This window comes from Lepisosteus platostomus, chromosome 3 (assembly GCF_059453375.1).
Source record: "Lepisosteus platostomus isolate fLepPlt1 chromosome 3, fLepPlt1.hap1, whole genome shotgun sequence".
Taxonomy (NCBI): Eukaryota; Metazoa; Chordata; class Actinopteri; order Semionotiformes; family Lepisosteidae; genus Lepisosteus; species Lepisosteus platostomus.
In genome coordinates, this window is record NC_142613.1 from 43,601,893 (window position 1) to 43,618,022 (window position 16,130).

General features: G+C 34.5%; 1 protein-coding gene across 1 annotated transcript; it reads right to left on the reverse strand.

Moving 5' to 3' along the window:
* Positions 1 to 1,466: 1,466 nt before the first annotated feature.
* On the reverse strand, positions 1,467 to 15,702 carry cenpw (centromere protein W). The gene is made up of 3 exons (XM_088625678.1): positions 15,490 to 15,702; positions 5,556 to 5,669; positions 1,467 to 1,912 (listed from the first exon to the last, which is right to left on the reverse strand). The coding sequence occupies exons 1-3, from the start codon at positions 15,574 to 15,576 to the stop codon at positions 1,886 to 1,888; spliced, it is 228 nt and encodes a 75-aa protein (XP_088481804.1). The 5' UTR covers positions 15,577 to 15,702; the 3' UTR covers positions 1,467 to 1,885.
* Between the last annotated feature and the right edge of the window lie 428 nt (positions 15,703 to 16,130).

A 16,130-nucleotide genomic window follows, 5' to 3' on the forward strand; every position in this document is an offset into this window, starting at 1 on the left:
ATATATAAGCTGTATGGAATCTTTTCTCCTGACTTTTCAATACTAGATACTCGAACACATCCTAACAATCCAGGTCACTGTGATTTAATACAAGCTATTTTTAATTTATCTAGGTAGCATTCTAAAAGTTAAAAACTCTAAAAGTTAGTTTAATAATAATAATAATTATAATAATAATTGCTTACATTTATATAGCGCTTTTCTGGACACTCCACTCAAAGCGCTTTACAGGTAATGGGGACTCCCCTCCACCACCACCAATGTGCAGCATCCACCTGGATGATGCGACGGCAGCCATAGTGCGCCAGAACGCTCACCACACACCACACAGTTTAATGTAGCAGACATGATCTATGCTTCTGAATTCTTATAGAGAACGTTTACAAATGTCCCATGATAAATCTTACCTTTAGACCATACCCCAGCCCCATGGTGACGGTACTACTACTATTCTACTGCCAGCTTCTTGGACCAAAACTATTTTTACTGGACAAATAAATGTATTATATTGCTTTAGATTGGCAAGGGGGGGGACAGAGCTTGTCAGTGAGGTTAGCAACATTAGTTACATTCTCATTATTTACCTTAATCAGTAGGTTTGAGACAGTGGATATTGTTTTGTTGCATTTACTGTACACAGCTGCCTTTGCTAAAGATACAGATTTTCAAAGGAGAGTTCCTAATAATTAACTTCGCTTAATTAACTTCACTGTTAAATTACCAAGACAGCAATATTAAAAAATAAAAGTAATTTAACAGTGACTGGGCTGTTCCAAGTGAGGACATAAAACCATCCTCCATAGGAATGGATCAAAGTATAAAACAGACAGAGACAGGAGAAGCAAGAACAAAAAGAAACAAAGGCATCATCATCAGACATTTGTGTTGTGAGAGCATACTTCTTTTCAATCAGATTTCAAAACAGATTTTTTTCCTCCTATTCTCAGGGATGCTTTGTATAGAATAGGGAAACTGGTCCCCATTCATTTGTGAGCATGTTTAAAGTTCAAGTTTTAAATCAATTCTACAGTACTTGTTGAATTTAAGCAACAGCACAACCCACTTGTGTCAATTGGTCAAGGCCAACAGCGCGAAGTTGCATGCCGCCCCATCTCCATGTCACTAATTAATATTTGTATCTGTTACATTATAAATGGTTTAGAAAAATGCATTAAATTAAGATATAAGCATATGTTTATTTTTGGTAATGGTGCCGTTTGCTAAACAAGGTTGTCTGCAGACCAACACAGGACACTTTTCCCCCCCAGCTACCCTAATTTTTTTCTTTAAATAATTCTGACCATAACTTTAACCCTTAACTAAATTTTAATTCTAACCTTTCCCCAATCTTAGCCATAGCATTAATACTAATCCTACCCAAACCTTAATGGGGAAGATATAAAATTGAGGATTCCAAAATGTATATATGCATCTTTAGCTTTATGTAAAAGATATTTACAAAAATGTTGCAAACCTTATTTCACTTTTATTTCAACAGAAAATAAAACCAAAACATTATCACAACATTTTAGGACAATATATGATGTTTTCAAGCAACTGTGAAAATGAGTTCAAATGAACTGTTCTTCAAAGGAGCATCCACACATTATAAAAACTTTTTAAATATTAGTAAAGGAAATAAACTGTAGTTGACAAACAGAAATACAAAATAACACCTTATCAGTGTTAAATGTTAACACTGCAATTTATACGCTCAAAACATAAAACATAGGACAGACTGTGTATTTTCTCTCGTATTTCTCTATCATTACTGAAGGTTGAGATAATGAGGCCTCTTTAAAAATAAAAACAAATGCATTATCAGTCAGAAGATGACAGCAGAAATCATTTCCGAAAGCCTTTGAAGTGTTGCCCATTTTAGTCTTCAACCTCGGGCCTTTTTAAGAAGATTCTGAAAACAGAGAAAAAAAGTCAACTTTATTAATATATCTATTTTCCACTACTACAGGTCCCTTCCTTCTTGCCTGCCACTCTTTCTGTATCTGTCACTCTCCTTCAAAATTGTGCAGTTTAAGGACAGTTCTAAAAGCCTATTGTACAGTTAAATTACTTGTGTAATATTTAACATCTGTTCTATCAGTCATGTATACCTACAAAGCATTTCCATCATAACTCAAAAGTGATGTGAATGATTGCATATCTAATAACAATAACTAATAACCAACTCAATGTGAAGCCTAATTAACTATTTAGTGTTAATTTCAGCAATTAAACCAGTGGACCAATGCAAGCAAGAAACTGGTAAAATCGTTGTAAAAGGATGAAGAAATACACCAACAGAATAAACTGAAAGGCAGAATACAATATTTTTCCCCAGAGTAAATTACATGACATATATTGTCATAAAACAAGCACTCCAAAATATCCAATATAAAAAACAAACAGAACTTTATTACCCCTTTTTACTTTCAAGATGAAAATCACCATGTCTTGTAAACTGAAAATCACATAAAAATATCTTTCACATAGCTGTACATGGTCACGAAACTGCAAGTAGGTATATGTCTGTTTTGAATTAACTTTTAATCAAATAAACTTGTTTTATTATTAAATAAACATTGTGTACAGATTTTAGCTGACCGGATCTCTGCCTACTTTTATTCTAACTTGTTTACACTTTGAGCATCATGCCCTTTAGTCTTTGCTTCCTAGCCAAAGAAACCAGCTTCAACTCAATAGTTCCTGTTATTCAGCAGTTACCAGTTCAACTACGTGCTCTAGGAAGACCAAAGTCATTAAGAACTGTTACAGTGTGTTTTAAATATTTGGGTCACAGATTGACTATATTTCAATAGCACTGAAAAAAAATTACATAAATCTGGACAAGATTAAATTTTGTTAACAGCTTGGACCACCTCCCAGATTAATAGCAACTAGTGGCAAAGTTGTGAAACACATTCCCTTGTATTGTTTGTTTACACACAAGCTTTTAAACCTTATAAAAACACAGCATGTAGTTAAAGACTGGGTTAAATTTTCAACCCATTAACTTCACTCTTCTGGACTCTACACACCAATTCCATGCCCACAAAACCCATTTCACAATACAAAATTCCCAAAACACATGTGGTGTAAAGAGATAAGAGACTAAGATACTAAACATGTTTTCAAAGTAATAAAACAGTTGAACTGTAATGTTATAGGTCTTAAAGCTACCAAGGGTCATTCTATGGTAACTGAAATATAAAAGTGAAAATCAAACTTGAGAACAAGTGAAAAAAATGAGGCAAAGAAAGCATTATTCAACACATATTTGCACACAATGGGTTTATGGAAGCAAAATGAAACAGCAGCCATTATCCATGTCAAACCTTATTGCTCCATACTTTGTCACATTAACTTATCCCTTGCATTCTTGAGAACTGCGTTTTTAGCAGTCTGTCTCAGGTTATTTTCCACTCTGTGCCAAAGTATGGAAAAATGTTTTCGAATATCCTTACTACTTTTACAACAATCTGTATTTTTAATTTTAACTTTGTAAATCTACACCCTCAGAAAGACCATAAATATACCAGTATTGCTGGACTTCAAACTGTATATAGAAAACTGTGGGCTGTTCCATTTTATGATTTCCTTGTTTAATACACAAAACCTTCAAGATGTTTCTTTAGTAACATGTATCAAAGATCAGAGCATTCCTGTTGTCCAGAATAATTTCGCCAACGTGTCAACCTTTAAGTCCATGCCATAACTAACAGGCTCAAAACTAATAAAATACCAATAACAACATTAAATCATTCTTTCCTGTGTGACCTACAAAAAATAGTGGAATGGCCCACTAAGTATTGTATTTATGTGGTGGACTTGCATTTCTGGAAATTCTGTTATTGTATGACCACTGAAAATCATTGCACCGACCACAGCAAGATTATTTTATTTCATTAAAGCACATAGTATATAATTAACAGTACTAAACTTAATTCCAGAGCACCTGGTGTGAATGATGAAACAGTAGCCAAGTGGTATAATAATGGGAAGCAGACACACATTGGTGGGCTCCAGCTATCAAATGAGTGTTTCTTTACAACTGGTCCAAAAGTTCAAGCATTCCGTCTTGAGAAAAAAAATCCAGATTTGCATTATATTTGAACAATGGAGTAATCTCTGTCCAACAGAGGTTTCAGATAAGACCCCCCCACAAAAGCCATGTACATTAATTTAAATAAATACATAATGGCTCATGGACAATTTGAGAGTTGCTTTGATGCAAGTTATATGGCATGCAAAAACCCCTTTGAGGTGGGCAGCAGTATGAATGGCAGCTCTGTTTAACAAGCAAGTCCACACTGCATCTTATCTTTAAGCACAGAAGACATTGCTTGGTAAAAACAGCAGTATCACAAAGAGTGAAGCACACTGCCTAAAGGTTCCTATCTAACATTACAACTTGTCCTTATTTTCAGAGTTGCTTAGACAGTTTCAAATATATGAAATGGAAAACACAAGCTGCATTATGCAGACGTCCCTCTCCTGGAACCCACTCCTTACTCAATTTACTTTATTGGTAAAGCATCCACTACTTCACCGCACCACGTCACACAAGTTCAAAACTATTTTTACATTTACTCCAGTTGGGCACTACTTCAGTTCTGCATGATTAAAATTAATTGAATACAATGTTTCAATACAACTCTCTATTAAACACCTTAGCAAGTGCCAATGCCTGACTCTAAAGGCAAAGTTATCTATATAATGCCTATACAAAAGCTTTAAAATAGAGAAGATGTCTATATAGTCATTTAACAGTTCTAATATAATCAGTCAACATCTGAATATCTGATCACTAACTAATTTTGACAAGAAGATTAGTCACTGTGCAACACTTGGCTGCGGAACGGTGGCACCGTAGCTAAGGATCTGCAACTGTGGCTGGAAGGTTGCCGGTTCAAATCCCACGGCCGGCAGAGGAATCCTACTCCGTTTGGCCCCTGAGCAAGGCCCTTAACCCCAGCTGCTCTAGGGGCGCCGTATAAATGGCCGACCCTGCACTCTGACCCCAAAATTCTCTCTCCCCGTTTGTGTGCCTGTGCATCTCATGGAGAGCAAGCTGGAGTATGCAAAAAATAAATTCCTAATACAAGAAATTGTATATGGCTAATTAAGATCTTATCTTATGCTTAGCAAAATCAAGGTGTTTTTCAAAACAGAAAGGGTTTGGCATCCATGTGATGTAAAAGCAATTTAAAACGCATCCGGGTCAACAAATAATTAAAATTCGATTATAATTTCAGCCTGTAATAATATTGGGCTTTTACAGAAACAGTCCAAAAGCATTTTGTTATAGGCAGGACATTCTCTGCTGATAAAGTTTGTTTCAAATTGTCTAAAATGGTAATGAAATGCAGTGCGTTAGAGCAAGGAACAATTTAGTTAACTAAATCAATCGAGAACTGACTTATACCATTTGCACTGATGTGCTAGCCTGCAGAAATAATACGCAATGTGAAATGAAAATCTATCAACATTTAGTAAAAAAAAAGTCTCTACTGTCTAAAAAGTCTTGCTTTGCAAAGGAAACGCAAGTAAATAATTACCTTTGATACTGCCTTTACATGCAGAGGCTTAATTGTTGCAGTTTTGTCTTCAAAAGCTTTGGCTCTGGATTCCTCAGCCAGACGATGAAGAAACAACAGGAGGTTTAAGTGCACCTTATAATAGGAAAAAAAAAAAATTAAAATAAATCATACAGGATCTTTCTTAAAACAGTTGGTTGAGTGGAAACTAATAAGCATCCCAATTCAGATTTTAGACTGGTTTAGTGGCCCCCCATGGAGAGATAATCCAAACTATATAGACACTGGAGTCAAAGATGAAGCAATAAAATTATTTTACTGAATAAAATCTGTGTTTCAAAAGAAATCTAGAGGTACGTCATTAAGTTGAACTAAGGTTGTTCGCTGTGGGACAATAATAAAAAAAAACCTGTGATTGCATTACCCTCCTAAGTGTCTCTACTCTGCAGTAAACTCTAAATAGGAAATTGCCTTATTTCAAGAAAGACAAAAATATTGAATAACTTAAAGAAACTATTTCAATCAATGTTTGGTAATATCTTATTATATAGCTCCATGAATTATTATTCAGGATTAGAAACAAACCTAGCCAAAAGTTCCACATAATAATGGAGCTAATAATAATTCATAATAATGAAGCTGGAACCTATCCCAGCAAGCATCAAGCACTAGGCAGGATACACCCTGGATCGGATGCCAGTCAATCGCAGGGCATACAAAGACACACCAGTGACAAAATGTAAAATGCCATGTTTTATAAGACAAAGTTTGACACCCCTGACATCAATAAACATCTTGAATGTACATGTATTAATAGACTACATTTGTAAGTCTTAATAACTAATTACACAACCTCCAGGTAATCTTTTAGTCCACAAAATATGTATTTTGTGCACCAAATCTAGTTTAGGGGATTTGATCATAGGACCTAAAGTTTAAACACATCCCCACTTATTATATTATTAGTTAATAATTAACTATCCTTTTAAATGTTTAAGAAGTATTTATTGATGCAGTATGACTCAAGTCCTTTTATATATAAGCTTACATGGCAAACAGTAGGATACAATCTGTATTCAAAGTGAAGAATGTAAGGCATTTTAAAGATAGCAATGTAGAAAAGTACATTGTGTAAATATGTGCACCAAACAAACAAGAATTCTAAGAATTATTTTGGAATCCATCTTTTCACAAAATAGCTTAGAAACTTCTAAACTCTTACATCTAAAGTACTCAGAACATGTCAAATGTGATTCTATATTAATTCTCCATAATCTGTCTAATCTAACCTGTAACAGGAGGAGAGTGTCCTCTTGGAAGGATCAGCAACAAATGAGACAATTTATTCCAAATATTCGAATGTAAAAAATGGAACTGGCATAAATGATCAGGCATCAGGTTAAACCAAAAAAAACTTTTGTACCATATAAAGTTCTCTTGCAATAGGATAATGTTACAACTCTTTAAAAATCAGTGTTAAAGCTAAATGGAGAACTTTAATAAAGTAAGACACTATGAGATTTTAAGGTAGTTTAGTAACTTTAAATTACATCCATACATCCTATGCCCAAACCATCAGTGTTAGAAATACAGAACACAGATCCATCTTTCCTTTAATAGTACTGCTTCTGCAAGTGGCTTTAAAACATTGAAAAGTGCAATAAAATGGAACCTTCAACTGGCCGTTTTCAGATTAATCAAATGCCACTCTTTGATCTGTTTCCAAATCCAAAATAGAAGTCCAGTACACCCCAAGGCAATCAATTACTTCTGTAAAAGGCTGATTTATAAACAATGACCCATCAACAACAGGAACACAGTTGCATTTGTTTCCAAATTTGCCATTCTTACTGTATTGCTGCAGTATGCCACTATAGCTAATCCTGTATATTTTTCTTAACATTTAAAAATTATCTTCCAGTCTAAATATATGAAGCAAACTCAGCCCAATTATTGTCTGCAAGCAATTATATAATTAAGAATGGTAAACAACTTGAAACTGAATAAACCCCCATTAATCTGGCTGAAGCAATGATGAATTATTCAAGCACAAATAATCTCTACTTGAAAACTGAATGAAAGATAACAAGGCAAATTATATTTCTTGTACAAATTGAAAGTGCATACACAGAGATTTAGCTTTGTATCTGCCCAAGATTGGGAGGCACATTTCAGCGTAAGAAAACAGACATTATTGGGCTTCCTAAAAGGATATAACAGATTATTTTTGTATTCAATCAACCATCAAATGTTGATTGAATGCAGGCAAGTTCAATTAAATGAACGAACAAAGCAACCTCTTAAGCATTTTTAGCAGTAAACATAGAGCTGTAATACCTCAGCCATGTGCCAGAAGGATCCCCGAGTGATACAATACCATGGAAGGGTTCCACAACACTGTTTTGACCTCAAACATTTATAGCATGGACAACTTAAATCTCACGACCTTGAGACAACATAAAGAGTTCACTTCCTTAAGTACATGGTCTCTTGTTAGTAGGGGCACAATAGCTGTGTCAGCATGCATAGGCCGCAAAGGAACAAGTAAAGGTTTATTCCATGCTGAAAAGAGAATAAAAGAATCAATGTTTTGGCTCTGTCACACCCAAAGAAGGCTCCACAGCTGAAACGTCGTTTCTTTTATTCTCATTTCAGCATGGAATGAACCATTACTTGTCCCTTTGCAGAATCTACAATGACAGTTTGGCTATAATGTGGTGACATGTTACAAGCTATTCTAAACAGCAATGCAACTCAAAGCTGAATAACATATACATAGAGTTATCAAAATATATTGTGAGCAAGCACTACAGTGACTTTCAGAAACATTTGAGTCGGCCACCAGAAAGCATGAAGTTCTGTGTGCTCTGTAGGAATTCAAGAAGTAAAATGTGAAACAAAGGAATCATTACCCAAGTTTAGTATCACCAAGGAGTTACCAAATTGCCCTTTTTTTTTTGCTTATGAAGAACAAGATAAATATAATCCTTTGCTACCATTTCAAATAAGTTTTTTTTAAGGTTGTTTTTTAAAACTAATTTATTCCCCTATTCTCAACATAATGCAACTGTTTGTGAAAGTAGCATTAAGGTTTGTAAAGTGAAAACCTGCAATAATATCAATAGTAACAGTTAAAGAATGAATAAAAGTTTTTTTTTAAAGTAATAAGCAAACTAATGCTTTATAGATCAAAACCCAGAGACATTTAAAGGCACTATGTTCAACGAAAACAACTGAAAGGTTGTTTTTTTGCAACAAAAAACGATTTCACATAATGACTGAACAAACGTTCAATAAACGTTTGAAGAACTGATGTTCTGTTTTGTTTTTCCTCCAAGGAACACTTTATATATGACTTTATATTTTTTGTTGCAGAGAACTTATCCAATAACATTTTTAAATTATAATTTAAAGCAAGTTGAAATGCCAGCATATTTCAACAGAACTAACTGAGCACTTTATTTTAACATAAGTACAAACGTAAAGTCTCAAACCTCACACAACCTATTTCCTGTTATTAAGCGATTTGCTAGTTGATTTCCTTGTCGCCCAGTTTTTGCCCCATGTTTAGGAAACTAAAAGTTCTCTTATGTAACACGCCTCAATTTTAATTCTGTAAAGATCTCTGGCCTACTTGAGATTAAATTGTCTTATATAAACAAATACTTTTGTATTGTAATAGTTAAAATGGAGAACTTTTTTTAAAGTCAAGATATAGAATAACATTATAATTATGTTCCTTCAAAAAAATGTTTAGTATCACTGGAGAGTTTCCATACTCCCCCTTTTCCTCATGGGAACCTTTTGCTTTCATTCAAAAAGGACAAGTGCTGTGGTATATTTTCAAAAATATTGTTTTCCTTGCAGAAGGTTTGAAGCATACAGATTTATTTTAAAATACTTGATTTTTTAGAGTACCGATGCAATGCAATTGATTTTCAAAGAATGTTAGCTCCTTCTGTTTGAGGTAACAATAAATGAGGATTACATTTCAAAAAGTCTCTGATGTGGTCACTTCCAGGCTGGAGTCTTTGAGAAGTCACTATTAACAATACATCAAGTTAACCATACTCCTTATGACGTTTTCTGTGACCACTACAAACAAACAAATCCAATTGGCACATTATTTTCATCATTGTTTTTGGTGTAGTTCAAAAAATTTTAAACAGCCACTTTGCAACTAATAAATTGTAAACTGACCCACATCCTGCTACATTAACAGCAGTGAGACTATTCAGACAGTTCTTTCCTTTGATGGTCTTGGTGGTACTTGGTCAATGTGCTCACCAATTTTTCCAGATCCACAAGAGAAAAACTATGATGTGGCTGACTAACTTGAAGAGGATCATTAAACCATAAAGAAATCCAACATACACGTGTACTTATTAAAAAGAGTTTAAATGATTTTGATAAAAAAACAGAACAAATAACAAATAATACCAACTGGCAACGGTGCAATGTTTTGGAATTATTATATAGGAATTAGTATAAACTAATACATTTATATTCTTTATTATATTTTAACCATCTTCAAAAACTGAATGAAAGTACATACCACTCAAGTTTAACATTTGGACACCAGGTTATGAAAAGAAATGGAAAAAATATTTCAAAATCCCATAAAAAGTAATGACATGAAAACGTGGGTGTACCTGACCTTTTACGAATCTGTAGAATCTGTAGAATCCGCTTTGTTGGTTTGTGTTTGTCTCCTTGTACTTTCATTTGTTTGCGTTTATTTTTTTCCCCCGCCATTACCTTGCCTTACGAGTTATATCAACCTCTGTCTTCTCTCGTACCCGATTATTCTATATTGTCGATGATAAAAATTTGTCTACAAATATTTCCATTGTTGATTTCTCATTTACATTTTCAAACTGGCCTCCAACCTCCAGCGAGATAATGACTTAACCTGAAGAGGGCAGCAATGCTGCTATAGCGTCGTAACTATAGAACAGGTTGAAGAAAAAAAACAACAATAATGGCCTAAAGTTAAAAAACAAGCAAAGTGTGGGAACAGTTTCTTAAAACAAAAGATAAAACCGTAAAATGCAGAATATGCAAGGTTGATTTAGGATTCTTCAATGGCAGTACAACGGTAAGGAGAACTAGCCTCCCCATCCCCATCCCGTGCTTAGGCACAGTACTGGGGTAACTGCAGAATAGAAAACCGATAGCCTGGTCAGCAATTAACATTTGTGCAAAAAGGTTACTATTAGGCAAATTCAAATCACAAACTTTTCCTTACTAAGCAACTAGGTGTGGAGTTGTATTGAATTTTTAATTAACAAATTAATGGCGTTCGGTGGCGTGTGCGGTGTTCTGATAAACTGAGCTACCCCTAGTTCAAACGGTCAGAGTAGTTTGTCAGAATGAGCTACCCTTACCAAAATCACTAAAGCTTTCCATATCCTATCAAATTATACAAGTCATTAGAATAGGTTTCTGAATAATTAGAAGTATTTAGCAATGGCAAAATACAACAAGTTCCCACACATTTGTCTATTAGCCTAAAATGAGCAGAGTGGCAGTTCAACTAAACATGCTATTGCAGCTTATTTTTGGTTTGCTTAACTCTCACCATATGGAAAGTAGTCTTTTCAAAGAACTGTACAAGAAAAGAGATAATGCTTAACATCCTATCAGAAATAAATACGGGCTACTTTGAAAAATTGTTTATCAGCAGCTCACCCTGTTATAGTGCTACATCGATTGGGTTACTTAAAATTATTTAGCCTAAAAACAAATAGCTCGTCCTGTAAACCTATTCATACATACCTCATCTTGTGAACTACCGTCATATAAAGCTCATCTCGCGAAATCAAAATAAGATCAGAATAGACTAGTGTTAATCCGCTTAAATGATACTGCAGCCGAGAGAGATATAATCTACATGGTTATTATTTATCAATGTTTATCAGCTCATATTAGCAAATCCTAAAGTCAATCGAAACATTTACTTGCTGCTGTTCTGAGTTCACAGTTGGATTTCAAGTGACTTATTTGAAGTTTATTTTGAACTTTGAGCTTATTTGAATCCTTATTTGAATTTATATTTAACTCTGAACATTCTGAATTTTATTTTTGTACAAAAAGAATAAGTTTTTTTCTGAAATTTAAGAATGAAAAACAATGCAGTAAGAAGTAAGACATAAGACGTTAATGAAGTTAAGTTAAAAATTTTGAAAAGTTTTGTTTCTAATTATTTTATTGAATAAAGGTAGGTGGCTACTGAACAATGCCAAACATTATTTGTCAAAGCCTCTCATTTACAAGTCATAATTTTTTGCTAAGCCGATTAATCGTTGTAATATTCGCCTGAATAATCCATTATCAAAATATTCGTTTGTTGCAGTCCTAATCTCACCTAAAAGAAATTTGAGCAGGACTTTTTCGGAGGACTTGCTGATTTGAATGAGTATGTTGAAGTTAATTCAATTGTATCAACTTCAAAAGGGTTTAGCTGACAAATACTACTTGTTAACTCATTATATAGATCAGGCACAAATATTTCCGGAGCAAAATGTCTGCTACACAACCCATACTTATACATCATACATCACACTGAATCTCGTAGGGAAAATTGTTGATGGGACCAACATCAGTGCCCATGCTTATTACCCATCTCCTGACTAGTTGAATATTTCTTGGAAAAGGAAACTGACTTTTCATCTGATCTAATCCTCTGTTTTGTATGTGACCATTGTGTTCTGAACAACCTAATGTTCAACAGTGATGCATTGTTTAAAATAAACACATGTTCAAAAAGACAAAAAACATTAATGTTGTTAGGCAATGTTTCTCATTTGCTTACAGCGACTGGTGAGCAGAAAGGGTCTTTCATGTCTCAATTCACCCAAACAGCCAGCAGCTATATCAGCCTGCAACGCACAACTGACAACCCACTGAAGCTAAGCAGGTGTGAGCCTGGTCAGTACCTGTATGGGAGACCTACTGGAAAAAAAACAAGGTTGCTGATGGAAGTGGCATTAGTGGGAACACTAGGGGTGTTATCCCAGCGTCCTGGCCAAATTTCCCATTGGCCTTTACCAATCATAGCCTCCTAATAATCCCAGAAGAGATCTATATAAATGTAAGGAAATTATTATTTAACTCTCAATCTCAGTCGTGGCAAGACCAGCAGTTTCACATCTGGCAGCAACAACAACATGGCAACCTTACAGTACTTTCACAAAGTTCATGCTCTTGCACTTAATTCAAAATTAGTCAAATGCTGTGATACCGTCAATTAATTTGTTACTGACATTTAATAGCCGGTGTGAGAAATGGAAACTGCAGTTCCCCTTTAATCCTCAAATTACTGGCAGAACGCCTTTGAGGAACTATCCAATTTGAATGAGAACACGTAAACAAAAAGAAAAAGCTTAACTAGTTTTCCTGTAGACAGGCAAATGTTGAAATAGTAGAGAACCACAGAAATCTATATCAGGACCAGTTATCCTAATTTAAATAATTCAGATTCTAGCAATGTTAAACTACACAGGTTTGCAGACTAAACCCAAATAAAGAGGATTATCTAACACTGCAGATGTAGCAAAAGGAATTCAAAAAGGTTTAGATAACATTCAGAAACGGACAGACACCTTGTAGATGGCATCGCAGAGCAGGGATGTGCAAGTAGGCATTAAAAACAAATTTCCTGGGAAACACTGAGCTAGAAGAGACCACTTAAGATGTTTATGCTGAAATATTACTTACATCTACCAGACAATGGTATTTTTAAATAACATTTATAAATACATGTTTTATTGGGGAAGCACTAAAAAGGCAAACAAAATGTGAGACTACAGATTTAAAATGGAATACAAATCAAGGGATATCATGTAAAATTCTATAACATATTAGACAGGTATCTTCATGTACAATTTTGGTCACCATGCTCTTTTGGAGTTAAACCAGAGAAAAGCAACCAGATGCATTCGGGGACTTTAAGGAATGTCCTACATTGACAGGATGAAATGAACTGAACCTCTTAAGTCTAGAACAGAGAAGACTATACGGGGAGCTGATGCAAGTATCCAAAATTCTCACAGACACTGACAAAATCAAAGACAGCAGACATCTTCAGAATAAACAGTGAAACACAAACTAGAGGGCAGAAGTTGAAACTATGTGGAAGTGCATTTAAAAACATGAACAGGAGGTGCTTTATCCACAAAAGGGATTGGGTAGCTTGTTCCATACTCCCACGTCGTGTGATTGAAGCCAATACTTCCAATTGAGTTAGATGAGCCATAAGGCCTCCTCTCAGTTGTAAACTCTCCTGTTAGCATTACCCAATTTCTATGGGTTTACCCATATAAATTGTCCCAAAACTATATGATAATTGAAAGTATATTCATAGCATGATCAAATTATGTTTTCATTTAGCTCAAATTTAAGAACCTGAGTGGAAATTAATTTTAAAAATATAAATGTTTATAGCACAACATCAATCAGATCTATTGCAAATCAGGTATGAGATCATATAAATATTGACATACATAATATTACTACCAAAACATGTCAAATTTGCTTAAAAGATTCATAACTAAAGAATTGACGTAGAAGATTGTTAACAAGGTTTCCCTCTTTCCAAGCCCAAGCTTTCCAATCTCTATACTAGCTACCATTTCTCATTCTACCTCCTATCTCCATTCTGCAACAAGCGCCTAGCAACTTAAAGGGGTTTGTGTAAGGACTCTAACAAACAAAATAAACTATCTTGAAGAATCTATTAACAGGTTTAGTAAAAGTAATAGGCCACTGCCGAAACATTGCGTTTTCTTTCTTCTCTTTTCAGCATGGAATAAACCTATTTTACTTGTTCCTTTGCAGCCTAAGCATGCTGACGCAGCTGCCCACCTGAACTATCTTGAAGGATCTGCTGAATTTGTTTGCTATTCTAAAAAAACATTTTTACCCTTTCCTAACACATGATAAATAACTCAACTTAACTTGACTTATACCATTTATTTTGCGATTTCTACTGTTCAAATCCATGTTGCAACAACAATCAAGCGCTTATTGCACAGTGTTTCTATTGTTGGGTGTGTGTCTAATTCTGGCTTAGGGATTCCTTTAGTTGGAAATTAATACTGTAATAGCCCATCACAGGGCATAAACACACACATACTCACATCAGGGCCAGTTTTTCCCAAAAGCAAAATAACCTACTAGTATGAATTTGGACTGTGGGAGGGAAGAAATCCATACAAACACGGAGAGAACGTACAAACTCTGTGCTGATACTGTAGCACCACAGATCCGTTGAACCTAGGACCACTTATTTAATTAAATTTACTTAGTTCTTGAAGATGTTTTTCCCTAAAATGGCAAGGTTCTACTGTTTCAGAAGTAAACCAAATTAAATAAATCTATATAAAAACTGCGTTTGGTTGTTTTATTGGGAAAACAGTTTATTGTTTATTAAATGTTAATACGACAATAGAGGAATCATTTTCTAGAGAAAAGTATAATTTCCCTTTTGCTCTTCCCTATATGCAGGACATAAAATAGGGGTAATTACAAACGGGCAAGAGCAGGGATAGAAGTTTACTTTGTTGTATCAAGATTGCTTCGAAAAACGTGTGAACAAGCTCTGTCGCCATTGTCACAAGTAAATGTACCGTTTCTTAATAACTACTACACGGTCAGCCATTTTCAAGAAAAGCTAAAGCCACACGAAATAAAACTCATGTGAATAACGATATTAGGCCGCATGTATACATATTTCTGGTGCATGCAATAACCAGGTTTTACAGCTTATCGTTCTAATCGTGTTCGATATAAGTTTATATATCTATAATGACATTGCTCGTGTAATCAAATCAAAAGAAAACTAAAGACTAATCTTATTTATCTCAATTTTTTCCAACTTAACACGAATTATATTTGAAATGGGGCATAGTCCCTGTAAACATTTTTAAAGCTGCAGAAATAAAAATAAATTTACCATTAAATCTGCGTTCGCACCGAATCGAACATTTGGTTTCTTCTTCAAAATCGATTTTAAGTTGTTCCTTGATATTTTCTTCAACATCTTTAACTCCCGTCCTTATTACGCAGGGTAGAAAAAAAACTTTTTTTTCAACTGCTGTTTTTGTACAGTGAGATTTGCCGCTACAAACAATTCAAACTCGCTCCTTACTACCGGCGCACTATATGACGTCACGCCAGGGGAGGGCGTCTCAATGGTGTGAATTTTTTATAAAGACTAGTGTTGCTTAGGATATTTCAGTTGGTATATACTGTAGCATTGAAATGTACCGAATAAAAATGTATTCCTTATATACATCTTTTTTTGGCATTAAGTTTACTGTAAAGTGTTTTAAAGACTGTATTTTAAAATGGGGTATAAGATACCCCCAAATAATTATTTTTCTCTTTTAAATTATTGTGTATGTTTGTGGAGGTGGGGAGATTAATTAAAATGACTTTGATTTCTTTACATGCATGTTAACATTATAGTCAGGACGATCATTTGATAAGGACTAGAAAACCAGTCCTGAAGACACACAGCTGCGTTGTTGACTAATTAAAAAAATATATGTAATACAATATGTAATATGTAATAATCTCCTGTACGACTGATTG

Excerpts from the sequence above, each read along its gene's own strand:
- cenpw (XM_088625678.1), bottom strand. The coding sequence starts at position 15,576 with ATGTTGAAGAAAATATCAAGGAACAACTTAAAATCGATTTTGAAGAAG. Across the intron at positions 5,670-15,489 it reads GTGCGAACGCAGATTTAATG|GTGCACTTAAACCTCCTGTT; the intron begins GTAAATTTATTT and ends TCCTATTATAAG. Across the intron at positions 1,913-5,555 it reads ATGTAAAGGCAGTATCAAAG|AATCTTCTTAAAAAGGCCCG; the intron begins GTAATTATTTAC and ends CTCTGTTTTCAG.